Source organism: Corvus kubaryi, unplaced genomic scaffold (assembly GCF_017639235.1).
Source record: "Corvus kubaryi isolate FWS band 111438036 unplaced genomic scaffold, C.kubaryi_AGA036_p1.0 37284, whole genome shotgun sequence".
Classification (NCBI taxonomy): domain Eukaryota; kingdom Metazoa; phylum Chordata; class Aves; order Passeriformes; family Corvidae; genus Corvus; species Corvus kubaryi.
Window position 1 is genome coordinate 10,903,948 of NW_024581088.1, and position 22,552 is coordinate 10,926,499.

Below are 22,552 nucleotides of genomic sequence, written 5' to 3' on the forward strand. Positions count from 1 at the left end.
GGGGCTGGTGCGGGGCCGGTGCGGGGCCGGGACGGGGCCGGTGTGGGACGCTGAGGAGCCCTGTGGGGCCGCTGTCGCAGCCGCTGTCGCAGCCGCTGTCGCAGCCGCTGTCGGAGCTTCCCAGGCCCCCGGAGCGCCGGGTCTGACGGGACCGCGCAGGCCGAGAGCTTGCGGCGCGGGAGAGGCTCCGCACGGGCTCTGCGGCCCCTCTGAGCCCGCAGCCCCGAGAAGGCCTCTCACGTACTTGCCCGGGCCGGCCCCCGCTGTGTGGTTCGCTGCCGCCGGCCGTGGCCGTCGCCCACCCCCAGGACGCTTTAGTCCCGGGTTACGCATCGACCGCGATTACTTTCAAATCTGTTGTGTGGGTCCAATTCTTACTGGTTTTTTTCTTGAATCAGATGATACAGGAAATCGGCTTCGATTCCAGCTGGAGCTGGAGTTTGTTCAATGTCTGGCAAATCCAAATTACCTCAACTGTGAGTACTTAAAGTAAATACCAGGACGCTGAGGAGTTTATATAGTTTAATGATGTTTATTGTTACTGGTAATGTTAAATACAGAGACAGGGCTAAACAAAGGGTTTTTCACAGCATAATCTGTAAACAATTTGTTTAACAGGTGGATTATTATTTTTTAAAATGCAAAGTCTTTTGTTGGTTGGAATGCAAAAAAAAAAGCATTTATTTGATGGAGAAAAAAATAACAAGTTCAAGTCTGTTACTAAACATTAATGTCAAGTTAACAGCATTCCTTTATCTGAAAACAGAATTTTACTAATGTGAATAGTTTCAGGTACTATACATAACTCTCTGCTAATTTTGATGCTACAGTCAAAAAGTTCTTGTTTCAAAAAGCTGTTCCATTCAATGAAAGATACAAACTGTAAGGGAGATGAGACTAATCTATTATTTTGTTGACATAAAAATACTATTTTTCCCTGTGTTTTTTTTTATTTACCAAATACAAATTATTGAAATTTGATTGTAATGAGAAAGTTTTGAGTTTGTGAATTTGTTCAAGTGTCCAGATTTTTTTCACCCGTCTGTAACTGACAATTCCTTATTTGTCATTTTATTTCAGTTCTTGCACAAAGAGGCTACTTCAAAGATAAAGCTTTTGTAAATTATCTTAAATATTTACTTTATTGGAAAGAACCTGAATATGCAAAATACCTGAAGTAAGTGCTAAATTCCCTTAGGTTTCTGCATTTTAATGGTTTGGCATTGACCTCTTTTTACATATTGTACAGTAGCATGTCAGGGTTTCATTTCTGCCTGTAATGTTACTTTTGTCTTCCCTGCAACATAGACTATGCAATATTATGGTTATATGCAACGTAGATTTTCCTGTTTCCAATAGTCCACATAGCAGGAATGGGCAAAATTATAAAAATTTCATGAGTTTTGCATAGAATCTTCCTTTAAAGCCTTAGTCTGCACTTTTGATTGATTCAAAATCAAACTATTGAATGTTAGGGTACAAAAGCAGTAAGTGCATTTTAAGATTAATTTTGCGTTATTGATGCTTACATGAGACAAAAGGTGATTTTGTGTTCTTGCAAGTGTGCAAATTCCTTCAGTTTTTGGGAAAATGGTTTTGGTCATCTCCTTTAAGTAGGCTCTGGAAACAGGCATTGTAATTGCTATGGATTTGGTCTATCAAACCAAGACATGGGGGAAGCTACTCTAAGCAAGCAGGAACGTGCATTTATAAATGGAACTGGACTTCTTGTTTCCCGGCCTGATACTGCAGGTACCAAGTCACAGTGTGTAGGCGGAAGTGGTTTCACACTTGGGAAAAGCACATACAAGTCAAAACTAAAGTAATAACCTACAGAAGTATTGGGCACTCTAGATTTAGTGTCCCTTGTAAAAACCTGTATTAACGTGTGTTTGTTTTTAATCCAGGTATCCTCAATGTTTGCATATGCTAGAGCTGCTCCAGTATGAACATTTCCGCAAAGAACTGGTCAATGCTCAGTGTGCCAAATTTATTGATGAGCAACAGATCCTCCACTGGCAGCACTATTCCCGGAAAAGGATGCGCCTCCAGCAGGCACTGGCCGAACAGCAACAACAAAACAACACCTCTGTAAAATGAAAAGCACGTGGAGTAGTGGTGATAAGGTGTACTTTGTGTTAGTGAAGTATTTACAGGAGGGGAATGAACCCTTGTGTAAGTTTGGCTCTGGATGTGTGTCCCTTTTATTTGAATTTATCGAGTGACTGGGGTTGTTTTTGTTTCATCAACTCTTTTAAAAAAAGATCAATAAACACCTGCAATTTATTTTATAGCATGGACAGTTTTGTAAGAGCTTTACTACAATAGTTATTGATTCCTCTTGATTTTGAAAACAAAACCTAGCTTTGTTACTTACTAAGTATCTACAAAAAAGTGTAGCTCTAAAGGCTGGTCCTAGGAAACTTTTTCCCTGGAGAATAACGATGTGTCTTAAAGAGTCACTGAGAACTCCCTGCTACTTACAGCTCTGGGACAAGCAAAGGTGAAGTGATGATAGACAAAGTTGAAATGGTGCAGTATTTTTTTTGAAACCAAGCTGAGCTATTACTTGTCATTTCTGTTTCCCTGGCAGTCATTGCTGATGGGCGTTTTGCAGTTTTCCTTATAGCATGTAGTACAGATAGAAATTGAGTGTACAAGGTGAGGACTGGGAAGTGGAGCAGAGACAGGTGCTAATAAACTCTGCAGATAGAGAGGGAAACAAGCTGTAATTGTCTCTGTTCCATTAAACTCGGCTTCCTTGAATCTTGGCCTCTGCCTGTCCAGTGGTGGCTGCTCTGGAGTCTCTTTACACTCCCTGTCATGAGAACAGTGTGTGTGGGGAAACATGTCATTGCTTGGAGTATTGGAGAAGCACTTGCCACTTATTCCTTTATAGTTTTTATTGTAACAACATAGCTCTTGGCAGCAGCCAGGGTTTTTTATTTTCATATTTTTAGACTGTATTTCTGGTGCATTCATGTTGTATTTCCTGCCGTTGTAGGAGCAGGTACTCCCAGCTCTTAACATGTGATCAGTGACACTACAGCTGTCAGCCACCACCTTATTACACTTGGACTGAACAGATAAGCCATTAAACACCTTTGGCATTGAAAATTTATCTTAACAGTTTCAGTAATTATGTGGTCAGGCTTAGAAAGGAGGTTTTTCTGTTTCTCCCCTTCCTCCTTACTCACTGTGAGTGTAACTTAGCAGTTACTCTTCAGTAAGTGCAGGCTAATCTCAGCTTCTAACATGAGCTCAGCTCCTTTGAAAACAGGTTGTTCACAAACTCAAGTTTATTTGGACATGAAAGGAAAGATACAGGTTTTTTTTGTAAGATTTTAGTGTAGGGTTTGGACCCAGAATTTAATGACATTTATCTTGACTAGTCCGAAGTAATTAATCATGAAAGTTTTAATAAAGGTCAGTGATTCCTTGAAAGGACACTGCAGTAATTGAGATTACCATCTTCGTCAATGATTGACTAGGGAGGGCTTTAGTCTTCAGTAAACAACATACGCACAAGCTCTGCTTTAAAACATTCTTCTTCGACCAGCTTCTGAGGCTGAAAGGAAAAGTTCACATGTTTTAGGGGCAATTAAAAAACCTGTTCTAGCCAAGAGCCATCTTAACACACTAACATTAGCCACATGCAGCAACTGTTGTCCGGGGGAGTGAGGTAGTGGGCGCGGAGCAAACAAGGTAATAACAACTGAAACATTCCTGAGGGTTTTCTGACCTTGGAAGAGGCATTTCTAAGAAAGTAACTGCTAATTTAATTAACATGTACAAGTTACAACTTGAGCTGCTGTCTGAGTCGAGCATACTGGTTTCACTCCTGTAGTTCAGCGTTTGGATTTTTCAAAAGTTGAGGAGCTGCAAATCAGGAACATTAACAATATGTAGCTAAGAAGTTTCTCAACCCCTCAAGCACTATGAGCCAAGAGTACATATTCCCTTTACTGCATGTTTATTATAGACATTACACAATAAGCAGAATGGTTCTCTCTTGAGGAACTGTTTGAGTGAGGAACAGGGAGCAGAAGAGCTGTTCAGAATGCTCTGGTCTCCTTGAACAAGAGAAGGTTCTCAGAGAATACACTAACTCATTTACAGCCCTGAACTCCTGCCAGGTCCCCGTCTCAATGCCTGTACATCCAGAACATACAACAAATCACTTACTGTTCCGTATTTAAGTAGTGTGGGCACTCCTGTTAGTTTCAGATTCCTCCTGAATTCATTGTTGGGATCCTTCCAGCTGTTCAGAAAGAAGGTGTTAACCACAGCTTGTAGAGGGGCATTTTGAAGTTAAAATAGCTTCAAAATTATTCAAAGGGCTTTGCCTCACACCCTCCCAACCCCTTTCTCAAAACAAGCATGCAGATAGATCATGTCAGAGATGGTGAAGACCTCGAAAAATGATTGATTCCTTACAGAGAAGGACAGTTTCCATTTGTCAGCAGTCAAAGTTACTTACTAGGCTCTATCTCCTACTAGACAGTAGATGAAAACTGACTCATCAGGCAGGTTATGAAGTTCCTTTCTCACAACTGGCTCAGCTAGAAAATAATTTTTAAAATCTGTTAGTACTTAATACTTGTGACACAGAATCACATGGATTTACTTGGACCAGCAAGGCTGCAGATTAATGTTTTGTCTGCTTTAGTTAGAAATCTGTATTTCATTTCACCTGGCTATCCACAAGTTTTTCAGACTTTATGACATGCTCGAACGTTGACTGGACTTGTGTTTGAGTAAAGACCAATTTCTTCTCTAACACGGAAGAAAAACACTCGTTCGGTCCTGTCCTGGGTGTGGCAGCCCAGAACGGCGCCCACCCTTCTGCAGGGTGACGGTTCCATAATGCACCTCCACTCGTGCTCAGACACGCACGACCCAGGCAGTTCAGTGCGATGATTTCTGAGAACAGCCTTCACCTGCTGCTGCCGGACACCGGCGGGGAGGACACCGCTGCGCCTCGACACGAGCAGCATAGGTGAAACCGACTGTAGGACGCACGTCTGGTTGTTTGCTGGGCCGTGCACCAGTCCTCGCCAACAGCCCGTGCTGTTCGACGGGCGTAACGAAAAGGGCAGCGCGGCAGCTGCGGCTCACAGCCCGCACAGCCCCTTCAGTTCACCAGGGGAAACTGCGCCTAGAGCTTGGGAGCGGCACTGGGACCGGGGCTGCTGTGACCGCCCAGCATGTTCCGGAAAGCACCCTCCGGAAAGGGCCTCTCCGGCTTCCCCAGCACCGACACAGCCCATGCCGCAGGCAGGGCATTCCCCCCACGGGCCTCACCCGTCACGCAGTCAGGACACCAGCTCCTGCCCTCGGCGTCCTTATCGCCGCAGAAAAGCGCGAAGATGGGTCGGCCGTGGTAGCTCTGCGCTGTCCGCACGAACTCGGGGTACCCGCGGACCTGCATCTCCTCCCAGCCCATGGCGGCAGCGGCGGAGTCCCTGCCCGGCCCAGCCTGCGCGGCCTCCGTAGCTCCGCGCGCTCCCGGCAGCCCCCGCGGCGGCGGCGGGACCGGGTTCGAGCGGCGCCTGGCGGGTCCCGGTGGGTCCCGGCGCGGCCCGGCCGCCCTTCCTTCCTTCCTTCCTTCCTTCCTCCCGTCTCTCTTCCTTGCGGCAGCACCCGGGGCCCGCTGGTGCCGGTACCGTCCGGGACGCGATGGGGCGCGGGGCGGGAGCAGCCGCGGGCCCTGGGCGGTTGCAGAGAGGCTGCCCCTATCTCCTCTCCGCGGCTCCTCGGGCTGGTTCTCCCTCTGTTACATCAGACCCGGGATTGCTTCTGCAAGTCTGAAATAACTGTTTATTGTTCTCGCATTCACAGCTGGGATCACAAGCAAGGGGCAACAACGGGGTTTGCTCTCAAGCCAATGCGATGGGGCCGAGCAAGACAGCAGTGCCTGATGATGCGTTTGCATTGAGCACCCAGCGATACGGGAATGAAGCTAAGGCTTTACAAGCACAGGTGCCATTCGCCTTCTGCAGCGATGCTGTATTGGTTTCCTTTGTGATTGTAACAGAAAGATGATTCTGACCCACTTTGTGAGACAGCCCAGCAGGGAGTGTCATACTAGCTTTCCTCATGCTGTCACACATAATCTTGACACCGTCCTTTTGTAAGGGGAGAGGTCAAAAAATATAATTATTCTTAATTGTCTGTTGTGGTTCAGTCCCTGTAGGCAGCTGAGCATGCAGCCACTTGCTTACTCTCTCCCAGTTGGGAGGGGAAGAGAACTGGAAAGCAAAAAGTATGAAAAGTTATGGGTTGCAATAAAGGCAGTTTAACAGGGAAAGCAAATGCTTTCCTGTTTTTATGCACAAACAAAGCAAAATAAGGAATTCATTATCTACATCCCATCAGCAGGCAGGTGTTCAGCCATTTCCATGACTTCAGCACATGTTGACAGTGACTTAGGAAGACAAATGTCACCAGTCTCCCCTTCCTCCTTCTTCCCTGCAGCTTTTATGCTGCGCATGATGCCACAGGGTGTGGAATATCCGTTTTGTCAGATGGGGTCAGCCATCCAGTTGTTTCCTTTCTAGTTTGTTGCCCACCCCCAGGCTACTCACTGGTGAGCAGGTGAGGAGCAGAAAAGGCCTTCACCTGTGTGAGCACTGCTTAGCAAGAATGAAAACATTGGTGTGCTGTTAGCACTGTGTTCAGCACAAATCCTAAACAGTGCCATCATGACAGAGTTGCATCATCTGTGTATAGTGTTCTGTATAACATCAGGGTCTTCTTGCACTTTGAACAGCTCCAGTTTAATAGAAATGTTCCTGCAGTTCCAGAGAACTTGGCTCTCAGATTCTCTCACCCTCGTCCAATTATAATAGAAAAACTGAAGGCATCCAGTCTAGTTGGAAGTGAGGACCCCAGCCTGAAAAGCTCTGGGATGTTCTCAGTGGTATCTGAAGAGAGACTGAAATTAGCTGTTCAGCTGGCAAAAAGGGACATCAAACAAAGACGTCTCCAAGAACAAGTGAAACAGCGGGAATTTGGAGATGTGGTCAGTAAACCATGGTGGACTCAAAAATCACAACAGCAGAAGACTGAAGTATTTGTAAGTCGAGAAAATAAAAATGCCCTGAAGTCTCAGTCTTGCTTGAGATGTCAGCAGAGGCTTGACCAGCCTTCCCAAGGGGAGTCTGCCAGCTCTGATGCAAACACTTATCTCTGCATAGTTAAGGAGGGAAAGCCATCACCAGCTGTTTTGGACTCTCCACCCACCCATGACACAGGACCAGACCCCAAGCCAAATTTAAATAAAAAACATAAAAATACGCAGGAAGTCCAGCGTCTGCAGAAAGAATTGAGGAGCTATGTCCAGAAAATCGAAGAAATTATTAAAAAAGGTGTAAGACGGAACAGTAATTATGTTATATAAATGTACACTAGTTTGTTGATTTTCCCCCCCATTTTTTGGGTTGGGGTAGAATTTGTGTTTATGTCTGGATTTTTTAGAACCATCTGTTTTTTTGAAAAATAGATAAAAGATAGAATAGCTAGCCAGCTTAAGCAATTGGTTCTTTTGTAATAACTGGCAGGAGGTTTAACCATTCCAAATTTTGAGTGCTTTATCTGCAACTTTGTCATAAAACTAAGGGGTCACATGATTTTTTAAATAACTAATGAGCTATATTGTATGAGACTGTTTCGTCAAATTCTAAACAGAAACAGAATGTAGAGTTTATAATAACTAACTTGCATTACTGTTAAAGGAACCCCCACAAATATGTGGTTTGGTTTTGCATGGAAGAGGCTTATTACTAAGTTATGTCTGTTGTCATGGCTTAATTGGGATTTTCACGGGTTAAATTAAGATATAAAACTTTATATTCTATGCTTTTTAGGGAGAGATAGAGAACTTGATCCTGAAAACAAGCAGCGACTTTGCATTAGGAGACAGCAACAAGCTGCACGGTCAGCTCGGATGCTGTATGTGCTCCAGCAACAGGTAGGAGCCATCATTTTAAACTGGGATGTGTAGTAGCTTAGTTTGTTGTGATAAATTTGACAGACACTAACTGAAACAAGAGAAATTCAATCAGGTTATCTCTGAACTTCCATAGTTTAGATTTGAATGGTGTGGCTAATTTCCCTCATGGCTGGACAGAGAGGTGAGCATCAGTGTTGGAAAATCTGGACTTTCGCTCAGATGCTACAGTGAAAATCTATTGTTCATTTATAGACATGGAATTAATTCTGACTGATTTCGCTCCTCTCCATCTGCTTTCTTGATAAACAGGTAAAAGAAATTCAGGATGATATAGAAAAACTGAGTCCTCATACAATCAAACATACTAAAAAGGTAAGATGTAATTATCCTTCAGGCTGTAAGTGACTTATTGACAGAGTTTTCTAGATTACTGGGTTTGATTGTATTCATAGAAACTATAGTTATTAAAGCATTTATTTGTTTTTCATTTCTCCAGTCCCGAGCAGTATCCAGGTTGGCAGCAGCACACAGAGGAGCTGTACGAACCCTGCAGGCATTTGCCAGTCAGTTTGCAGATCAAACAGATGAGCAGATTCCTGCCCACTACAAGGAACTGGGCAGTCTCGTTCGACAACTGTCTCTATGCTCTGCCAAAGTAGAAGGAGATTCTTCCATTTCTGACGTTATCATAGATATTTTGCTGCAAGTTGAGGTAGGAAAATAACATTTGTTTTTGCTAAGGCAGGAAAGATGTAGTGAAATATGAGATTGTGTTCATGAAATGGCAGAATATATTATTGGTTTTGTTTTTGTTTTTTTAAAGGCCATATTTTCTAATGTAAAAATGTACTTCTAATGTTCCTAAGTAATGGTGGCATAAAAGAGAGGTGCATCCTAAACACAGAAACTACCTGCTGCTGGTCTTATTGATTGCTGTTCCTATCTTTCTTGGCTGTCCTGGTAGAATGAGGACTGGTAACAAAGCATCAGTTTCTAATTCATTTGTCATTTTCAGGATTGAGAGAATTAATTTTATAAATTGGTGTGCATTATGTGTTTATTACTTTGGATGCATGCTTTAGTCATCAGTGTCAGTGATGAGCACCTGAGGATCTCATATGGTGGTGGGTGTAGAATTGTCCAGGCAGAAGATAAAGTTGTGGGTACAAGATTTAGTTAGCTCCGTGCCCTTCAAATATCGTTTTTAGTGATATCCGATGGCTTATACATCATTGTCATTGTTATCATAGAAAAGTTCTGATTCATGTTGCCTGCTGCATAAGTAAAAAAAAGCAATACCAGAGCCATAAGATACTTTCCTTAAAATACTGTTAAAACTGTAAGAGCTGTGTTTTTAATTTTACTGTTATGAACTGCTTATGAGAACAGTAATAGTGCTAACTGCCTGGGAATGGGAAAGGAAGTAGTTGTTTAAGTTTGAAGATAGCATTGGAAGAAGTGTCTGTATTACCATAATCATGTGACCATGGGGGTTTTGTTGGTCTGTAGCCCTTGTGTTCAATTTTTTTGAACCTTCTGTAAGCAAATGGTTTGCTGGAGTCAGTTGTAAATACAAAAATGTAAGCCTTTTCAGTAAGATTTAAGTTAATAATATGAAAAGGCTTCTACATGAACAAGCTATCAGGAATAATCACTGTCAGAAAAAGAAAACCAAAACAAAACCAGACCAAAAAAGCTCCAACTGCTTAGACTCTCTTGAATTTGCTTTTCATTACATCAGATTTGCTGAGAGAGTAATTAAAACTCTTAAATATTTGGTGCAGGATCTGAATTCACTGCTGGAAAACAAGCAAACACCAAAAACAGTGAAGAAACGTATTTCAGCTTCTCAGGCCAAATCTCCAAGGAAGACTGAGACATTTCCAGCCAGAAAGCACCTTCTGTCTCCAAAAGGAGAAAACAAACCTGTCCCCTTAAAAGGACAGCTTGGACAAGAGTCTAAAAAACCTCCATGTGCTGGTAGTCTCTTGACTGGTTTGTATTTTGAATTACTAAATACATTTTTATCACCTAGCTCGCCATGTGCAGTTCCATTTTTTAGGATGGTATTGTTGGTCAGAAGTTGGTCAGATGTTAGCAAATCAATCTTAACAAAAACCAGGCTGTGATTGTTTAACTGTTCACACTGAAAAGGTATTCTGTAGCCTTGGCTCAGAATTCCCTTGGTTGGTACAATTTCTCTACTTCTGGGAGCAGTGGCTGTTTTCTCCTGGCCAGTTCATTACTGTCAATGTCTTTTGCACAACAGTCACAGTTTTGTACCTAGAGACACATTAACTGATGGTTAAGCTGAAGACTTGGGGGTTTTCTCCACTATCTTGCCATGCAACTGTTTGGAGTTGGCTTTCTATATTGTTCTTTTACTTTGAAAGAAAAGGAGCTTTATTCTTTCTCAACCTGTTGTGAGATAAATTTACCTGAAGTATTTTGGCAGCTCATGAAAGCCACTGTAAGTTCCTACATTATTATATAGTCTATATTAACTGTTTTTCTTCTTTGTGGTGATTTTCTCATACCTCAGGCTAGTTTTTACTAGAACAGTAAGTATTCTTTACTACCCCCAGGTAGCAAGAATTCCATATGCCAAATTCATCTCTGGCAGTCCTGGGAGACAGTATGTAAACATCTAATGATTTCCATGTGTCTTGCTGCCTAAACGGGGATGTTTTGTTATCACTGCCTGGAGTTCATATGGCAATTGCTACCAAAAGGCTTTCCCATGAGTTGCATATATATGTATATTTTCAAATATCTCTATACATATAAATATGTATATGACCATAAACCCCAAACCTTCCTGTTCATCAAAACAATGGAAGAAAGACAATTTCTTTAATACTTGTCAGGAAATACAAGGCTAGAAATTTTCTTTTTGTCTTTGATTTTTGTAAAATTACGGTGGAGCTTAAAGTTCATGATTCGGTATACCTAGCATAACAGAGGTATCAAATGTAGAAACAAAGACAATTCTTGCCCCTTTCAACTTACAATTAAAAGTTTATGTGTTATTTTTGATACAGATAAACACTGACATGTTGCAAATATTTCAGCAGTTCAACAGGCAAACAGTTGTGCTCATACATTGCACAATAAATACCAAGAAAAAAGTGGCCCACCTATTCCGGAGAGAAATGCCACTTTGCAAGGAAGCACAGTTGCACTGGTGAGAGCTAGAGCTGTAAAAAAAGAGTCTGTCCTTGAAAGTGGTGCTTTGAGGAAGAAAGATGTGTCACTGCCTGCAAAACCACAGGTATGGAAGTGATAAATCATTTATGCTGTCTTCTACTTGTGCTCTGGGATTTGTTGTATAATATAAGACACTGTCAAAGCTTTGCACTTGCTCACAATATTGCCATTATGAGATAGGAGATACAGGGGGATAAACCCTGTCTGTTATTTCTAGTGGTTATGACTATTTTAGCAAATGTTTTTCGAAAATAGTGTTTACTGTTCCTTGGAAATACACTATACAACTAGAAACAACAACAGAATTAGTAAGGAAAATGCTCACTGAAACTAGTTTCATGTTTGAAATTAACATGTTTTTTTCAATTTGAAATTAAAGCTGAAGTATTTTCCTCCTATGGTCATCCTCTGTCACAAAAAATGCACTCAGCACTAATGTGCTAATGTTAGTAGGAGAATATAAGTTACTAAGGCTTACTTAATTGATAACAGGAATGGTAAAACTTCACTATACAAGTTCTGGTTTCTGCTAAGTCCTTGCAAACAGAAAGAAGCTCCATAGTACAAACAAAACAATTCTTAAAAGACTAGGGCTAGATTTTGCAAATAAGTGTATTTTTCTTTTATTCCTTCCTCAGAGTATCACTTTTAACTAGGAAAATCAAATCTGACACAGTAACATAGATGTATGCTTATGTAACTTTTACTGCTTCCTATCCCTGTGGATCAGCGAGGATCATGGGCAGGAAGGTTAAGCATTTCAATAATTCATATTGAGGGGACAAGTCTAAATGACCTTGTAACAAATACAAATGTGGGAATATTATTGTTTTGTGGCTGAATACAATGTTACCTTGGAAACCTATTTGGATTTATTAATAGTTAGCATAGAGTCTAATTCTGAAAAATCAAAAATAAGTTTTTTCCCCATGAAGAGCAACACTGGAAAAGTTGGAACTGTTTGCAAAAATAATAGTTGCAGGATTAAGCATATGTTCTGTTCAGGCACAGCTGTACTTCCCTTTAAAGCACTTGTAAAACCTTCACATACGTCAACTGCAGCAAAGCTAGCAGGTGTAATTTCAAGACAGAGTCTGAAGCAGAATGCAAAAGACTTTAAAAATTCAACAACTGGAATATGTGTTTTCAATGTGATCATGTTAATTTTAAGGGAATGCTGAAATCTTTAAAGTCAAGACGGGTACACCCTCCAGGAAAGCGTGCCCGATTTCGAGAGCCAACTATAGCTTTCCAACTAAAAGAGAACAAACGACCTGTTAAGGAGAGCAAAATGCCCTGCATGCCTTCAAAGGCTCCGCCTCGGTCTGGTTCACCTAAGCGGTATGTTTGCAGTCCCCTGGCAGCCGTCTGTACCCTGCTTCCCAGTGGAAATGCTTCTGGATCTGTGCTAGTAACTGCGATAAAGTTGGCCTGGCTTCAGTCCAGGGGGGCCAGTGGCACAGCACAGCTTGCTGTCAGATAGCTGCTCTGCTTTCCCATTTGGCCCAGAGCAGCCTCATTCCCTAAAGCCTGGGAAGAGCCAGAGCTTTAGTCTTTTGCCTGAGTTACTGCCTGGGAGTCAAAGCCAAACTGTGCAAGGCAGGCCAGTGACAAAACACAGGAGGTGGAGTGGGTATTCCCAGCACTGCTTTGAGAAGGTAAAATATTATCTCCCTGTTCCAGAAGGACAAGATACATGTATTTGTCCCAGACAATAATAAAGTGCAGGTTTGTTTACTCCAAATTTACTTAATTTGGAGACGGGGGTGTCCAAATTTAGGTTGATTTGGGACTGGTGTTTGTAGCATTTGAAGCAGGAGAACCAGATGCTGTATCTGTACTAGGCAGTGTGCATGGTAAGATGAGGAGCTCATTTCTCTGGACAGTATTTGTGGATAGCCATGTAGTTCCCGTTTGCCAACAGCAGAAACATGATTCAAGATCCCTCATTCTCAACAGAATTTTCTGGCTTATATGGTCTTAAACTCTATTAATTTTTTCTCTAAAGTTTCTTGTAACTCTTCCAAACTGATGCTGGAAATCACACTACTTCATTCTTTGGTTGTTAGAATGTACATTTTGTAACTCTCTATGCTACTGCGCTATTTTTGAAGACTAGCAAGGCTTGAAGCAAAAAATTCTAGAGGAGTGAAAGTTCTAACTGACCTTTGCAGAGGAGAAATGGAAAAAATAGAAAAGTTAAGATAATGACTTACTTTGAAAAATATCATAATGGGTGTGAGATCTAATACGAGCTTCTCCCCACTCCCAAAAGTCCCCCTAAAAATACATTTATGTAGTTGGTGTTTTAAATTAATATTGTCATACTAGGTTTCAGAATGGCATTGTCATTTCTTCTTCTTTGTGCAGGTCACAAACTGTTTCTCCAGCCCATTGTGCAGACAAAGATGGGAAGGAGGTACAGGAGTGGTCAGAGCTTCCGTTAGACAGGACACAGGTAGTACAGGCAAGGTCCTGCCACGGGGTGAATGATGCCTTGAGAGCTGTCAAACATTTACAAAGGGGCAACAGACAGTTTTTTTTCAACTTAATGCAAGTTGCTTTTGTTTTGGTTCGGGTTTTTTTTCTTTCTTTCTTTATTGGCTTTGTGGCTTTTTGTTTTCTGTGGTATTTGTTTTTGGGGTTTGTTTTTTTAAGTAGCAGGTTGCAACAAATGCAGATGTTCTGAGTGAAAAGCTATTGGATGACCTTTTGGAAGATACTGCTCAGGAACTGTGGAGCATGGATCAGCATGAGAGACTCCAGACCGAGGCCCTGCTTGTGGCTGACACTCATAGCCTGGAGTCAATGTTGCAAAGAATGGAAGAAATTGAAGTAAGATTTTCTGTCTTGGTTGGTCTCATTAGTGCCAATTTCTTACTTACTGTCCATAAATTATAATATTTATAAGTATCTACATTCTTAAATGAAGCAAGGTCTGACTGGATCAGTGTCTGAGATCAAAGACCTGGCTGGAGTTTGTGCTTCCAGAAAACACAGTGTAAGAGCAGAAGCAGAGCGTTTGATGAATCTGTTGCTGTAAAGTTAGCAGACCTGAGTTTGCATCCCATCTCAAAACTTTGTGGCTTAAATCATTGTATGTGAATAGGAGAATCAGTATGGTGATTATGTTGATTGTCTAGCAGATTGGAAAGTATTTGAATATTAATTTGAATTTTTCCCTTGTTTTAAACTATAGAATCTCAGTATTCCAGTAGCATGACCATCTTGAGGAAATACGCTCTGGCAATCCAAAGTATTTCACAGGGCAATATGGAGACGTCAGACAAATACATGGTTATCTGTGCCTTTATTTATTCATCTTTCTATATAAATATTCATAAGGTTATTGTTTAGTTGACTTGAGCTTTCTCATATATTGCTTTCTTAAAAATTTTTCTTCAATCAGTTTTTTCATAGTTTCTGGTTTGAGTTCCATTTTGACCTTCCTGTTCTCTGAATTTATTGTGACTTAGAGCTACTCAGTTTAGTGCCATTTACTTGTAGAGATCTGTTCATCAGTTGGAAGTATGAAGCTGACATCCTGCAGTGTCCTTGTCCCTGAGGCACTGGAGCACCCATTTGGATTCACTGTTGGTGAGGCAGGAGCAGCTTGAGGGCCCGTCAGTTGTTTGGCTAAGGGCTGTTGTTCTGAAATCTGAAGAGCTCCCATGGGACTGGCAGTTAGTTTTGTATTCAAGTATGGCATTTTGAATAAGAGAAATATCTGTGTTTTCAATCACCCAACCCTTTTCTATGTTTTGTTACCAGCCAAAATAAGCCTGCTTTGCCCAAGGAGGATCATTACTTGCTTTCCTATTGAGTCATAATCAGTGCAGCTGAGCTGCCAGATACATGGGTGATTGATTGATGTTGTGTGTTCCACTCCAGATGTACCAGGAGGCTGTCCGCAGGAGAGTCACCCAGATTGTGTACAGTGACTCCCAGTTTTGGGCCCAGGAAGACAAAACGGGTAATTGTCTTCTTTAGTACAGGTTGGTTTCCCTATAATCTGTAGGTTTAAATTCAGGTGTTTTGAAATCAAGGTCATTGGATTATGTGTGATCAAATAGCACCACTCAGACACATTTTTTACCATAGGTGCTTCTTTCAGAGGACAGTTTCTAAGATGTAATTCTAAAATCAATACTTTATCAGCATTCCTTTTCTTTATCCTATGGTTTGATTGAGTAGCACAGTGAAGCTACATTGATTTTCCAAGGTATCGGATCACACACAACTTTACTGAAACTGTGTTGTTTAACACAAGTTGGAAAATCTCACAGTAAAACTGGTGAAGATTTACCCCAAATCTATGGATTCTTTTTCCATATCTTGGATGTACCACTAAGTTTAATAGACTGTGCTATTTTTACAGTGGCATTTTCTATCTCTCTGCTAGAATTACCCACTGGCAGCACAAATGATTTATACTAAAGGTAGCATTTCTAAATTGCTAATCGTTAATACACTGAGCTGAATTTGTTTTTTCTTACTTTGAATACTTTACTTACCTGAAGGACTTCCCCTTAAAAGAAACAAAAGTCTTTGTGAGGACTTAACCTGCAGTAGATGTAGTTTTTCCTCTTTCAAAAAACCAATTTAAAATAGTATTTTCTTCCTTCTAGAACAACAAATGGCATCAACAGCTAAAAAACTTACATCTCCTCATCCAGTTCAGATAACCAAATTAACTGGACACACAGAGCTAGAAACAGACATTCTATTTGAAAAACCTTTTGACAGCATGTAAGTGGAATATTTGGCCCTACAGTAAACTGTGGTGCGTAAGATCTATGTGACTTCATTACACTGACTCTTCAAAAAGAGACTTAAAAATTTTGTCCTGTCGTGATGATTATTTCTTATTTCCAGTGATATTGATGAAAACAAAGAAGCAGAGGAGAAATTGCAGACTGGAGATGACATTCTGCAGCCCTTGCCTCCGAATTCTCTACAGAAAGCGTATTCTGTGTCTCTCTCTGTGCCAAGCGATGTGCTCCAGAGCATCTTGGATTATAACAGCAGATACAAGCATCATTTAAAGCTTATTTCCCATGAGGTGGTGGGCAGTTTTGATCCATGGCAGATTGCTGAGAGGTATATGAACTATCTTTGTGGTTTGGAAGTGAATGTATCAGCTATTGACAGGTATTTCCATTCTCACTCAGGAGATGAGGGGGGAGGGACCATTTCAATTCCAAACTGAAAGCCAGAAGCAGTTGGCTCTCAGACTATTTCTCCACTGGTACTCAGTGTTCATGGATTTTGAAGGTCTTTGGATAAGACAAAAGGATATTGGAGTAGAGTATCCATCCCTTAGCACAAATAGAAGATGTGAAGAAACAGTGAACTACAGCCTTTCTGCTGTTCACTTCCTGGCAAAGAAAAATTGTTTCTCAGGCTGAATGTCTACTAAGCAAGCAGGGCAACATAAGCCAAAATACACACCTTTGCACTGAAGCTAGAGTAAGTGTTTTGATTGCTCAGTAAAAGGTTTAGCAACTAAATTACATAATTGGTTATAATTTCCTTCCACTTTTCTTGAGTAATTACCTACAAATGCCTAGAAATAATTTATATATTAATATATAATAATTTATATATTTATATATTTATATATTTTTATATATATATATTTATATATTTATAATAACTTATATTTCAAAACCTACCTTTGGGTCTTGCAAATTCCAACCCAAAGAAAGCATGGAAATAGAGGCTGAATTTGAACTTTGCTAGCCCTGTTCTTTCAGAACTGCATAAATAGTGGCACAACATCAGTTGGCACAGAGCATTGATATCAATGGCATGAATGACTGAAATTTGAAATCTGACGTTCTGAACCTTTTCCTTCTTTTATTTTGCCCTCCCTCTCCCTTAGTCTTGCAGAGCAACTGACAGAAGAAGCCCTGTGTGACGTGGCAGCAGAGTTGCAGGATGTTTGTGAGGACTATGCAGAAGCTGTGTTCACATCGGAGTTTTTGCAGCCAATGCACTGAATTCTTTCCCACGTGCCCCATCAACGTCAGCCTCAGCCTGACAGTCTGTGAGATTTTCTGCACTGGATCTCCATCAAGGATTCATCTCAGGTTTTTATAAAACCATTATAATAATGTTTTCCTTTTCAGACTTGATGTTGTCTGATCACCTTAGCACATGCTTAGCACATACACTGGGGTGAGTTCTTTGGGGATGTGGCAATCCAGTGAAGGATTCTCATGGAACAGCACAAATAGATGCAAACACTTGTCACTGGCTGTAGGTGCAGGCTTGCTTGGGCTCTTGCCATCAGCCTCAGAGTGGAGTTCCTGAGTATCTCTAGTACATCATGCACAGGCAAAATGAGACCTTTCAATAGAAGCACATGGTAGAGATCTTACTTTCTTTTTCTTAAACTACTCTAAAATGTTACATTTTTAACAGCATTTAGTGATTCAACCCCACATTCCTTTCTCTTAAGAATCCCAATGAAATCAAGAACAACAAAATAAATGAGCAATTGGCATTTCTGCAACATTAAATTAACTTGTTTCAAGTAATCAAGGTACTAGTTTGGGTTATGTCTGGAGTCAGAGCAATGAGTAATAATTACATATGTAGTATACTAGGGAAATGCAAATTCATCCCTTGAGGTAACTCGAAGAACAATATGAGTCTGTTTCCTTTGTCAATTTTTTTTTCTCCAATATTATTCAACTTATAACACATTCATTTTTAACCTTCTAAGATTATTTCCTCTAATTAGAACATATATTTTAAAAATAATTTTGTTTCTATTGAAGCCTGGTTTACTATTTCAATCATCTTCAAATTTACATAAAATGTAATAAATGTTACTGCTGAAGCATGACTTTGCTGATACGCGATTCTGTAATTTAAAACAGTTAATTTCTAAGATTATAAGTCAAAAATACTAAAGCAATATTGTCTCTATGTATGTGTATATATGCGTCTGAAAGTATTTTGAGGATGTTTTATTTTTTAATAAACAACACTTGTTTATTATCACTGAACACAGTTTTAATTTAAGATAACTTCCCTCTGAATCCATTTGGAATAGTCGGCACCCAGCATGCAAGAGAGCATCTGGCAACATTACAAGAGTCAGACTACATACACCTTGAAGTAATGTGGTCATCTGTGAAGGAAGTCATACTTTCTCTCACTTGTGAGGGGTATCCTCTGACTGAGGATGCCAAAATCAACTTTTATTCTGGATGAGAACGTTGTGGCATTTGGCTGCCTTCTGGGAGCAGATATATGTGGAGAGTGAAGGCTTTAAATAAAATTCCCAACTTCACACTCTTCAGTCCTTCTGGAGGAACTTAACTAAGGTGCAGAAGAAAAGTTTGAGACATCTTACTTGTGTCTGCCTCATAGAAATTAAGCAATCCCAAATTTCTGTGGGCTTTAACCTCTTTTAGGGATCTGAGTTTATTTATTGCACTGACTAATTTTTACGTTTGGCTATTTGTTTCCTACTGTGAGTCAGATGTGAGAATAGCAATGTTATGAAAGTTCATGTCTGGGGATTTGGTCTTTAGTTGTTCTGAATTCTTGGTAGGGACAAGCTCTTAAGGTTTCAGTTGGAGTTTAGGCTCAGCAGGTGTCAGGATTTGGCCTTCAGTTTGGGGCAATCTGCAAAGAAACTGGTCTTCGTATTATAATTTTGCACCTACACCAGTGCAGGCAGCTGAATGAAAGCTAGTTCCCTGTCCAGGTGTTTTCACTGGAACTTTCATTTGCCTCTGATGTTTTTAAATGTGGCTGAAATTCAAGTGCAAGGTTACACTCTCTATAATTGTCTTTTGTCTTTCAATTGAGAAAATAAGCTTGTTCTGAATATGGAACTAAGTAGTACCAATTAAACTAAACATAAGGCAGCAACTGCTGACTCTGGCTTCCGTCTTCTGTTTCTGCAGCCAGTCTGAATATTTAGGCTGAGGGAATAAGCAGCCAAAGAGAACTGGGTGATCTGGAAGGAGACAGAGAGCAAGTAAACTTCAAAGGGGAAAAAGAACAGAGTGGTCAAGACTTCAGTGTGGATTTCTAACCACCTCAGGAGCACGTGCTTAGCAATGATTATATCCGCAGAAGGTGGCACCATGGGTGTCAGTTATTAATAGACTTGTTAAAATGCACATGCTGACTCTTTTTCTTTCTTCTTCCTCTTTTTTTTTTTTTTTTTTTAACTTTCTATAGCGATTTCTGTCCCTTTTTGAGCTGCCACAGAACAAAACGTCCATAGTATTGGTGAAACATAAATAGCATTGTTCAAATGGAGCCAAACTGAGATGCTCAGGGGAGATCGTGCTGGGCTGTTCCATACAGACAACTCCTGGATCTGGCTTTTCCAATGTCCTGAAATTTGTCCAAAACAGAACCAAAAGCATAAGATGAAGTCTGCCCAGAGAATGATGCAGTCCATAAACCAGAAGTCATGAAGTACCACATTTGTTTCCTTTATGAAACATCACCCTTTGCTTCTCCAACAGCCCTCATTAGCCTTGTGTCTGAATAGGGGGGAGTGCTGGTGCTAAAATACATGCTCTTGAGGTCTAGCGACTTTGCTTTTCTGTTTGCTGACAAAACTTGATGGCACATTTTTGTCTCATTATTTCTTCCTATGCATTACATATATGGTCCCACACTCTTTTCTTATATGGTACTGGTGAATAAGAGGGCCATGGGTACTACAGAGAAAAGATATTCTGTAAGTTATTAGTCTGAGAGGGAGCAGAGTAACATTTATCATCATTATTTTTTGAATGCACTGGCCTCTTCTGACTGTCCCCATTTGTGGATTACTGACTTGTTCTGCGTTACACATTAATGATGGCATTTCCCTGCCTTACATCGAGGCCTGATTTTGGAATGGAGCTTATGCATGGTGGGCTGTACAGCCAGTCTCTCCTTGTGCTCCTCTGCCTTACCTGGCTCACGGTATGACTGGAGTGAGCAGGTCCATGCAGGTCCCTCATGCAGCGAGCCGTCCCTGACCCTGGCTGGGTGCCCTGAGCTGTGGTCCCCCTGGCAGAGCTCGGCCACTTTGCAGTGTTGCTCCTGAGTGCAGGGTGAGCATTTGCCCTGGCTGAGATCCATCTGTGCCTGAGGAAGCCCATGGAAACTGAGGCTGTCTTTGAAAACAGTTGCTGCACTGTAGAAGAGAAAAGCTCCACAGATGCTTCAAAAAATCCTGGTGTCACGGCTTCTCCCTCTCCCCTCAGCATTCCAGTTAGGAAACATGACTAAAAATAGCCTGCTGCCTAAAGCTCCCAGAGAGCTGTGCTGTCTGATTACTTCCTTAGCATTTAATTTCTGTTCTCGTGAGTGTATCCAGGTTTTTGGTTGTGGTTTTTTTTGGTTTTGTTTTGTTGGGGTTTTTTTTCCTAATACCCAGTCCCTCGTTTAACAAAAAAAGCCTGATTTAGGATCAAGCTGGTACTCATCAACAAATCTTGCATTTATCACAGTCCTTCCTTCTGCTGATATTTCCTAATATTTTGCTCTGCTGTGGACTAGCAGCCAGGGTCTGGGAAGAAGGCTTCCTAGCAATGCATTAAGCCACTATAGCAATGTTTTTCTAAAACAGGCTGCCTTTTTCAAAATGAGTTTGGGAAACTGATAGACTTTTCCACATGAAAAGAATAGATGCCCTGTGCTTATCCCATGAAATGGAGAGACACTGAAATTTTATCACCGCTTTTCTGTATGGAAAAATCAGAACAGACTCAGTAAAGCAGAGCAAATATCAATAATATTATAGATTGGAGATTCTGGGCTACTCTTTAACAGTGGGGTAAATTATGGGGGAGAGGGGCAAGACAGGACAAAGTCCATACAGAAAGAATGAGATACCTAACCAGATACGCCTTTGGAGTTCAACATGCCTGAGTTCAAGAAGTTTTTAGACAATGCTCTCAGGCACATGGTGGGATTGTTGGGGTGTCCCACAGAGGGCTAGGAGTTGGACTCGATGATCCTGATGGGTCCCTTCCAGCACAGCATATTTTGTGATTCCATGGTCTTTCTCTAGGATTGCTTTCTTTGGTGGCTTAGTGACACTGTAGCACCTTTGGGAAAGCAATCCTTGGCAAATCTTTTAAACAGGACTTATGTCCAACAGCAGAGGCAATGTGGCTCGAGGGCAAACTTTACAGCATGTCATAGCACTATCACCCATAGCTGGGGGAAGGTGGACCATAGTTTACTTGCAGCTGGCTCTGGAGGTGGGAACTGCTGGGCATTCTGGCTACCTATTCCAGTTAAGGCTCAAGCAAAACCACTTAACTCGCCATGTTCTCAGGGGTATTTGCTGTGGCTCTTGAATGAGCTGCTAAGCAATACCCCTAGCAAATCATGTAATTATCTTTATACTTACCAAGTTGGTGTTGGCAAAGAGCCTAGAAGTTGCTTTAGGACTTGGTTGCATTATATTTGCTTGGCTCTTTAATAGTAGGGGTTTGGGAGCAAAACTTTTGTTCACTGCCCTTTATTTGGTGGTGTTCTGACACACTGCAGTATCATATAGTCCCTCCTAAGCTCTCTGCCAGCCTCCTCCCATCGTTTCTACAAGGAGGGCTGTGACTTAAGACGTTCCTTAAGGTGAATTTCTCCCAGTTATTGGGGGTTCTAGAGAAGTTGGCTTCTCTGCTTTTAGAGATATGCTGCTAGTGAGGCTCTTGAAGAGGGACGAACCAAGTCTCACCCTGTAAGTTCCCTAATTCAGCTTTCAGCAGACTCTAAGCCACTTGCCTATGGCTGACTTAAAACGCAGCTTTGCAGTTGTTCAGCCACTGCATTGACACGGGGCTTGGCAACACCCGGAGGAATTTTGCTGTTAAAATCCAGAGCAGCCAGTCGCAGGAACGGCTTGCAGGGGCAGTGCCGCAGCAGCAGCCGAGCCGTGCGCGCCCCAGCACCACGGGCCGGGGCAGGGACAGCGTCACTGGGCTCCCCGGGCAGCTGAGGTTGGGTGCGGGGCAGCAGTGGGGCGCGGGTCTCAGCCCCCTCCTGCTCTGCCCGGCTGCAGCTCCGAGGGGCGCCAAGACGGCGAGGGAGCCCCGGCCCGTCCCCGGGGGGCGTGTCGTGTGGGCTGCGGGCGAGGCGAGCTCCGGGCGGAGGGTCCTTGCCGGCAGCGGCGAGGCGAGGCGAGACGCGTCGCCGAGCTCTTCTCCAGGGCGGGGTGCTGCTCGCACCTCGCGGCCGCTCTCTCCAGGCCGTTTATGCGTAGCCAAGTCCCCGTGCTGGCCCGGCCCGACCCTCGCTCTCCGCTCTCACTGCGCCGTTAGCGACGGCGGCTGCGCCTTCAGCGGCGGGCGGGCGGCACCGGGCGGCGGCGGCGGCGGCGTCTCCCGGCCGCGTCTCTCAACGCCGCAGGCAAGGGGG

General features: G+C 42.1%; 3 protein-coding genes across 12 annotated transcripts; 2 read left to right on the top strand and 1 right to left on the bottom strand.

Moving 5' to 3' along the window:
* Position 1: 1 nt before the first annotated feature.
* Positions 2–2,291, top strand: MED31 (mediator complex subunit 31; the record flags this gene model as incomplete). Its single annotated transcript, XM_042026601.1, has 3 exons — positions 2–476; positions 1,081–1,177; positions 1,908–2,291. Coding segments are annotated over 3 exons (765 nt in total), but the record flags the coding sequence as incomplete, so codon positions are not given.
* Positions 2,292–3,281: 990 nt separating this feature from the next.
* On the bottom strand, positions 3,282–5,505 carry TXNDC17 (thioredoxin domain containing 17). Its single transcript, XM_042026567.1, has 4 exons — positions 5,305–5,505; positions 4,481–4,562; positions 4,186–4,261; positions 3,282–3,568 (listed from the first exon to the last, which is right to left on the bottom strand). Exons 1-4 carry the CDS (start codon positions 5,444–5,446, stop codon positions 3,500–3,502), a joined length of 369 nt encoding a protein of 122 aa, XP_041882501.1. The 5' UTR covers positions 5,447–5,505; the 3' UTR covers positions 3,282–3,499.
* KIAA0753 (KIAA0753 ortholog) lies at positions 4,588–19,725 on the top strand. Of its 10 annotated transcripts, none has more exons than XM_042026556.1 (15): positions 4,588–4,999; positions 5,842–5,982; positions 6,773–7,370; positions 7,869–7,972; positions 8,264–8,326; positions 8,451–8,666; positions 9,739–9,949; positions 11,026–11,225; positions 12,333–12,502; positions 13,532–13,619; positions 13,823–13,996; positions 15,053–15,134; positions 15,790–15,910; positions 16,037–16,261; positions 17,046–18,177. In XM_042026556.1, exons 2-15 carry the CDS (start codon positions 5,893–5,895, stop codon positions 17,161–17,163), a joined length of 2,460 nt encoding a protein of 819 aa, XP_041882490.1. In that variant the 5' UTR covers positions 4,588–4,999; positions 5,842–5,892; the 3' UTR covers positions 17,164–18,177. The 10 variants fall into 10 exon arrangements, 8 of the variants coding, with proteins under 8 accessions (XP_041882490.1, XP_041882489.1, XP_041882492.1 ...); XR_006015776.1 differs by lacking the exon at positions 4,588–4,999 and adding an exon at positions 19,367–19,725 and having other exon boundaries at positions 5,546–5,982; positions 17,046–17,253; XR_006015777.1 differs by lacking the exon at positions 4,588–4,999 and adding an exon at positions 19,087–19,305 and having other exon boundaries at positions 5,546–5,982; positions 17,046–17,253.
* The last annotated feature ends 2,827 nt before the right edge of the window (positions 19,726–22,552 follow it).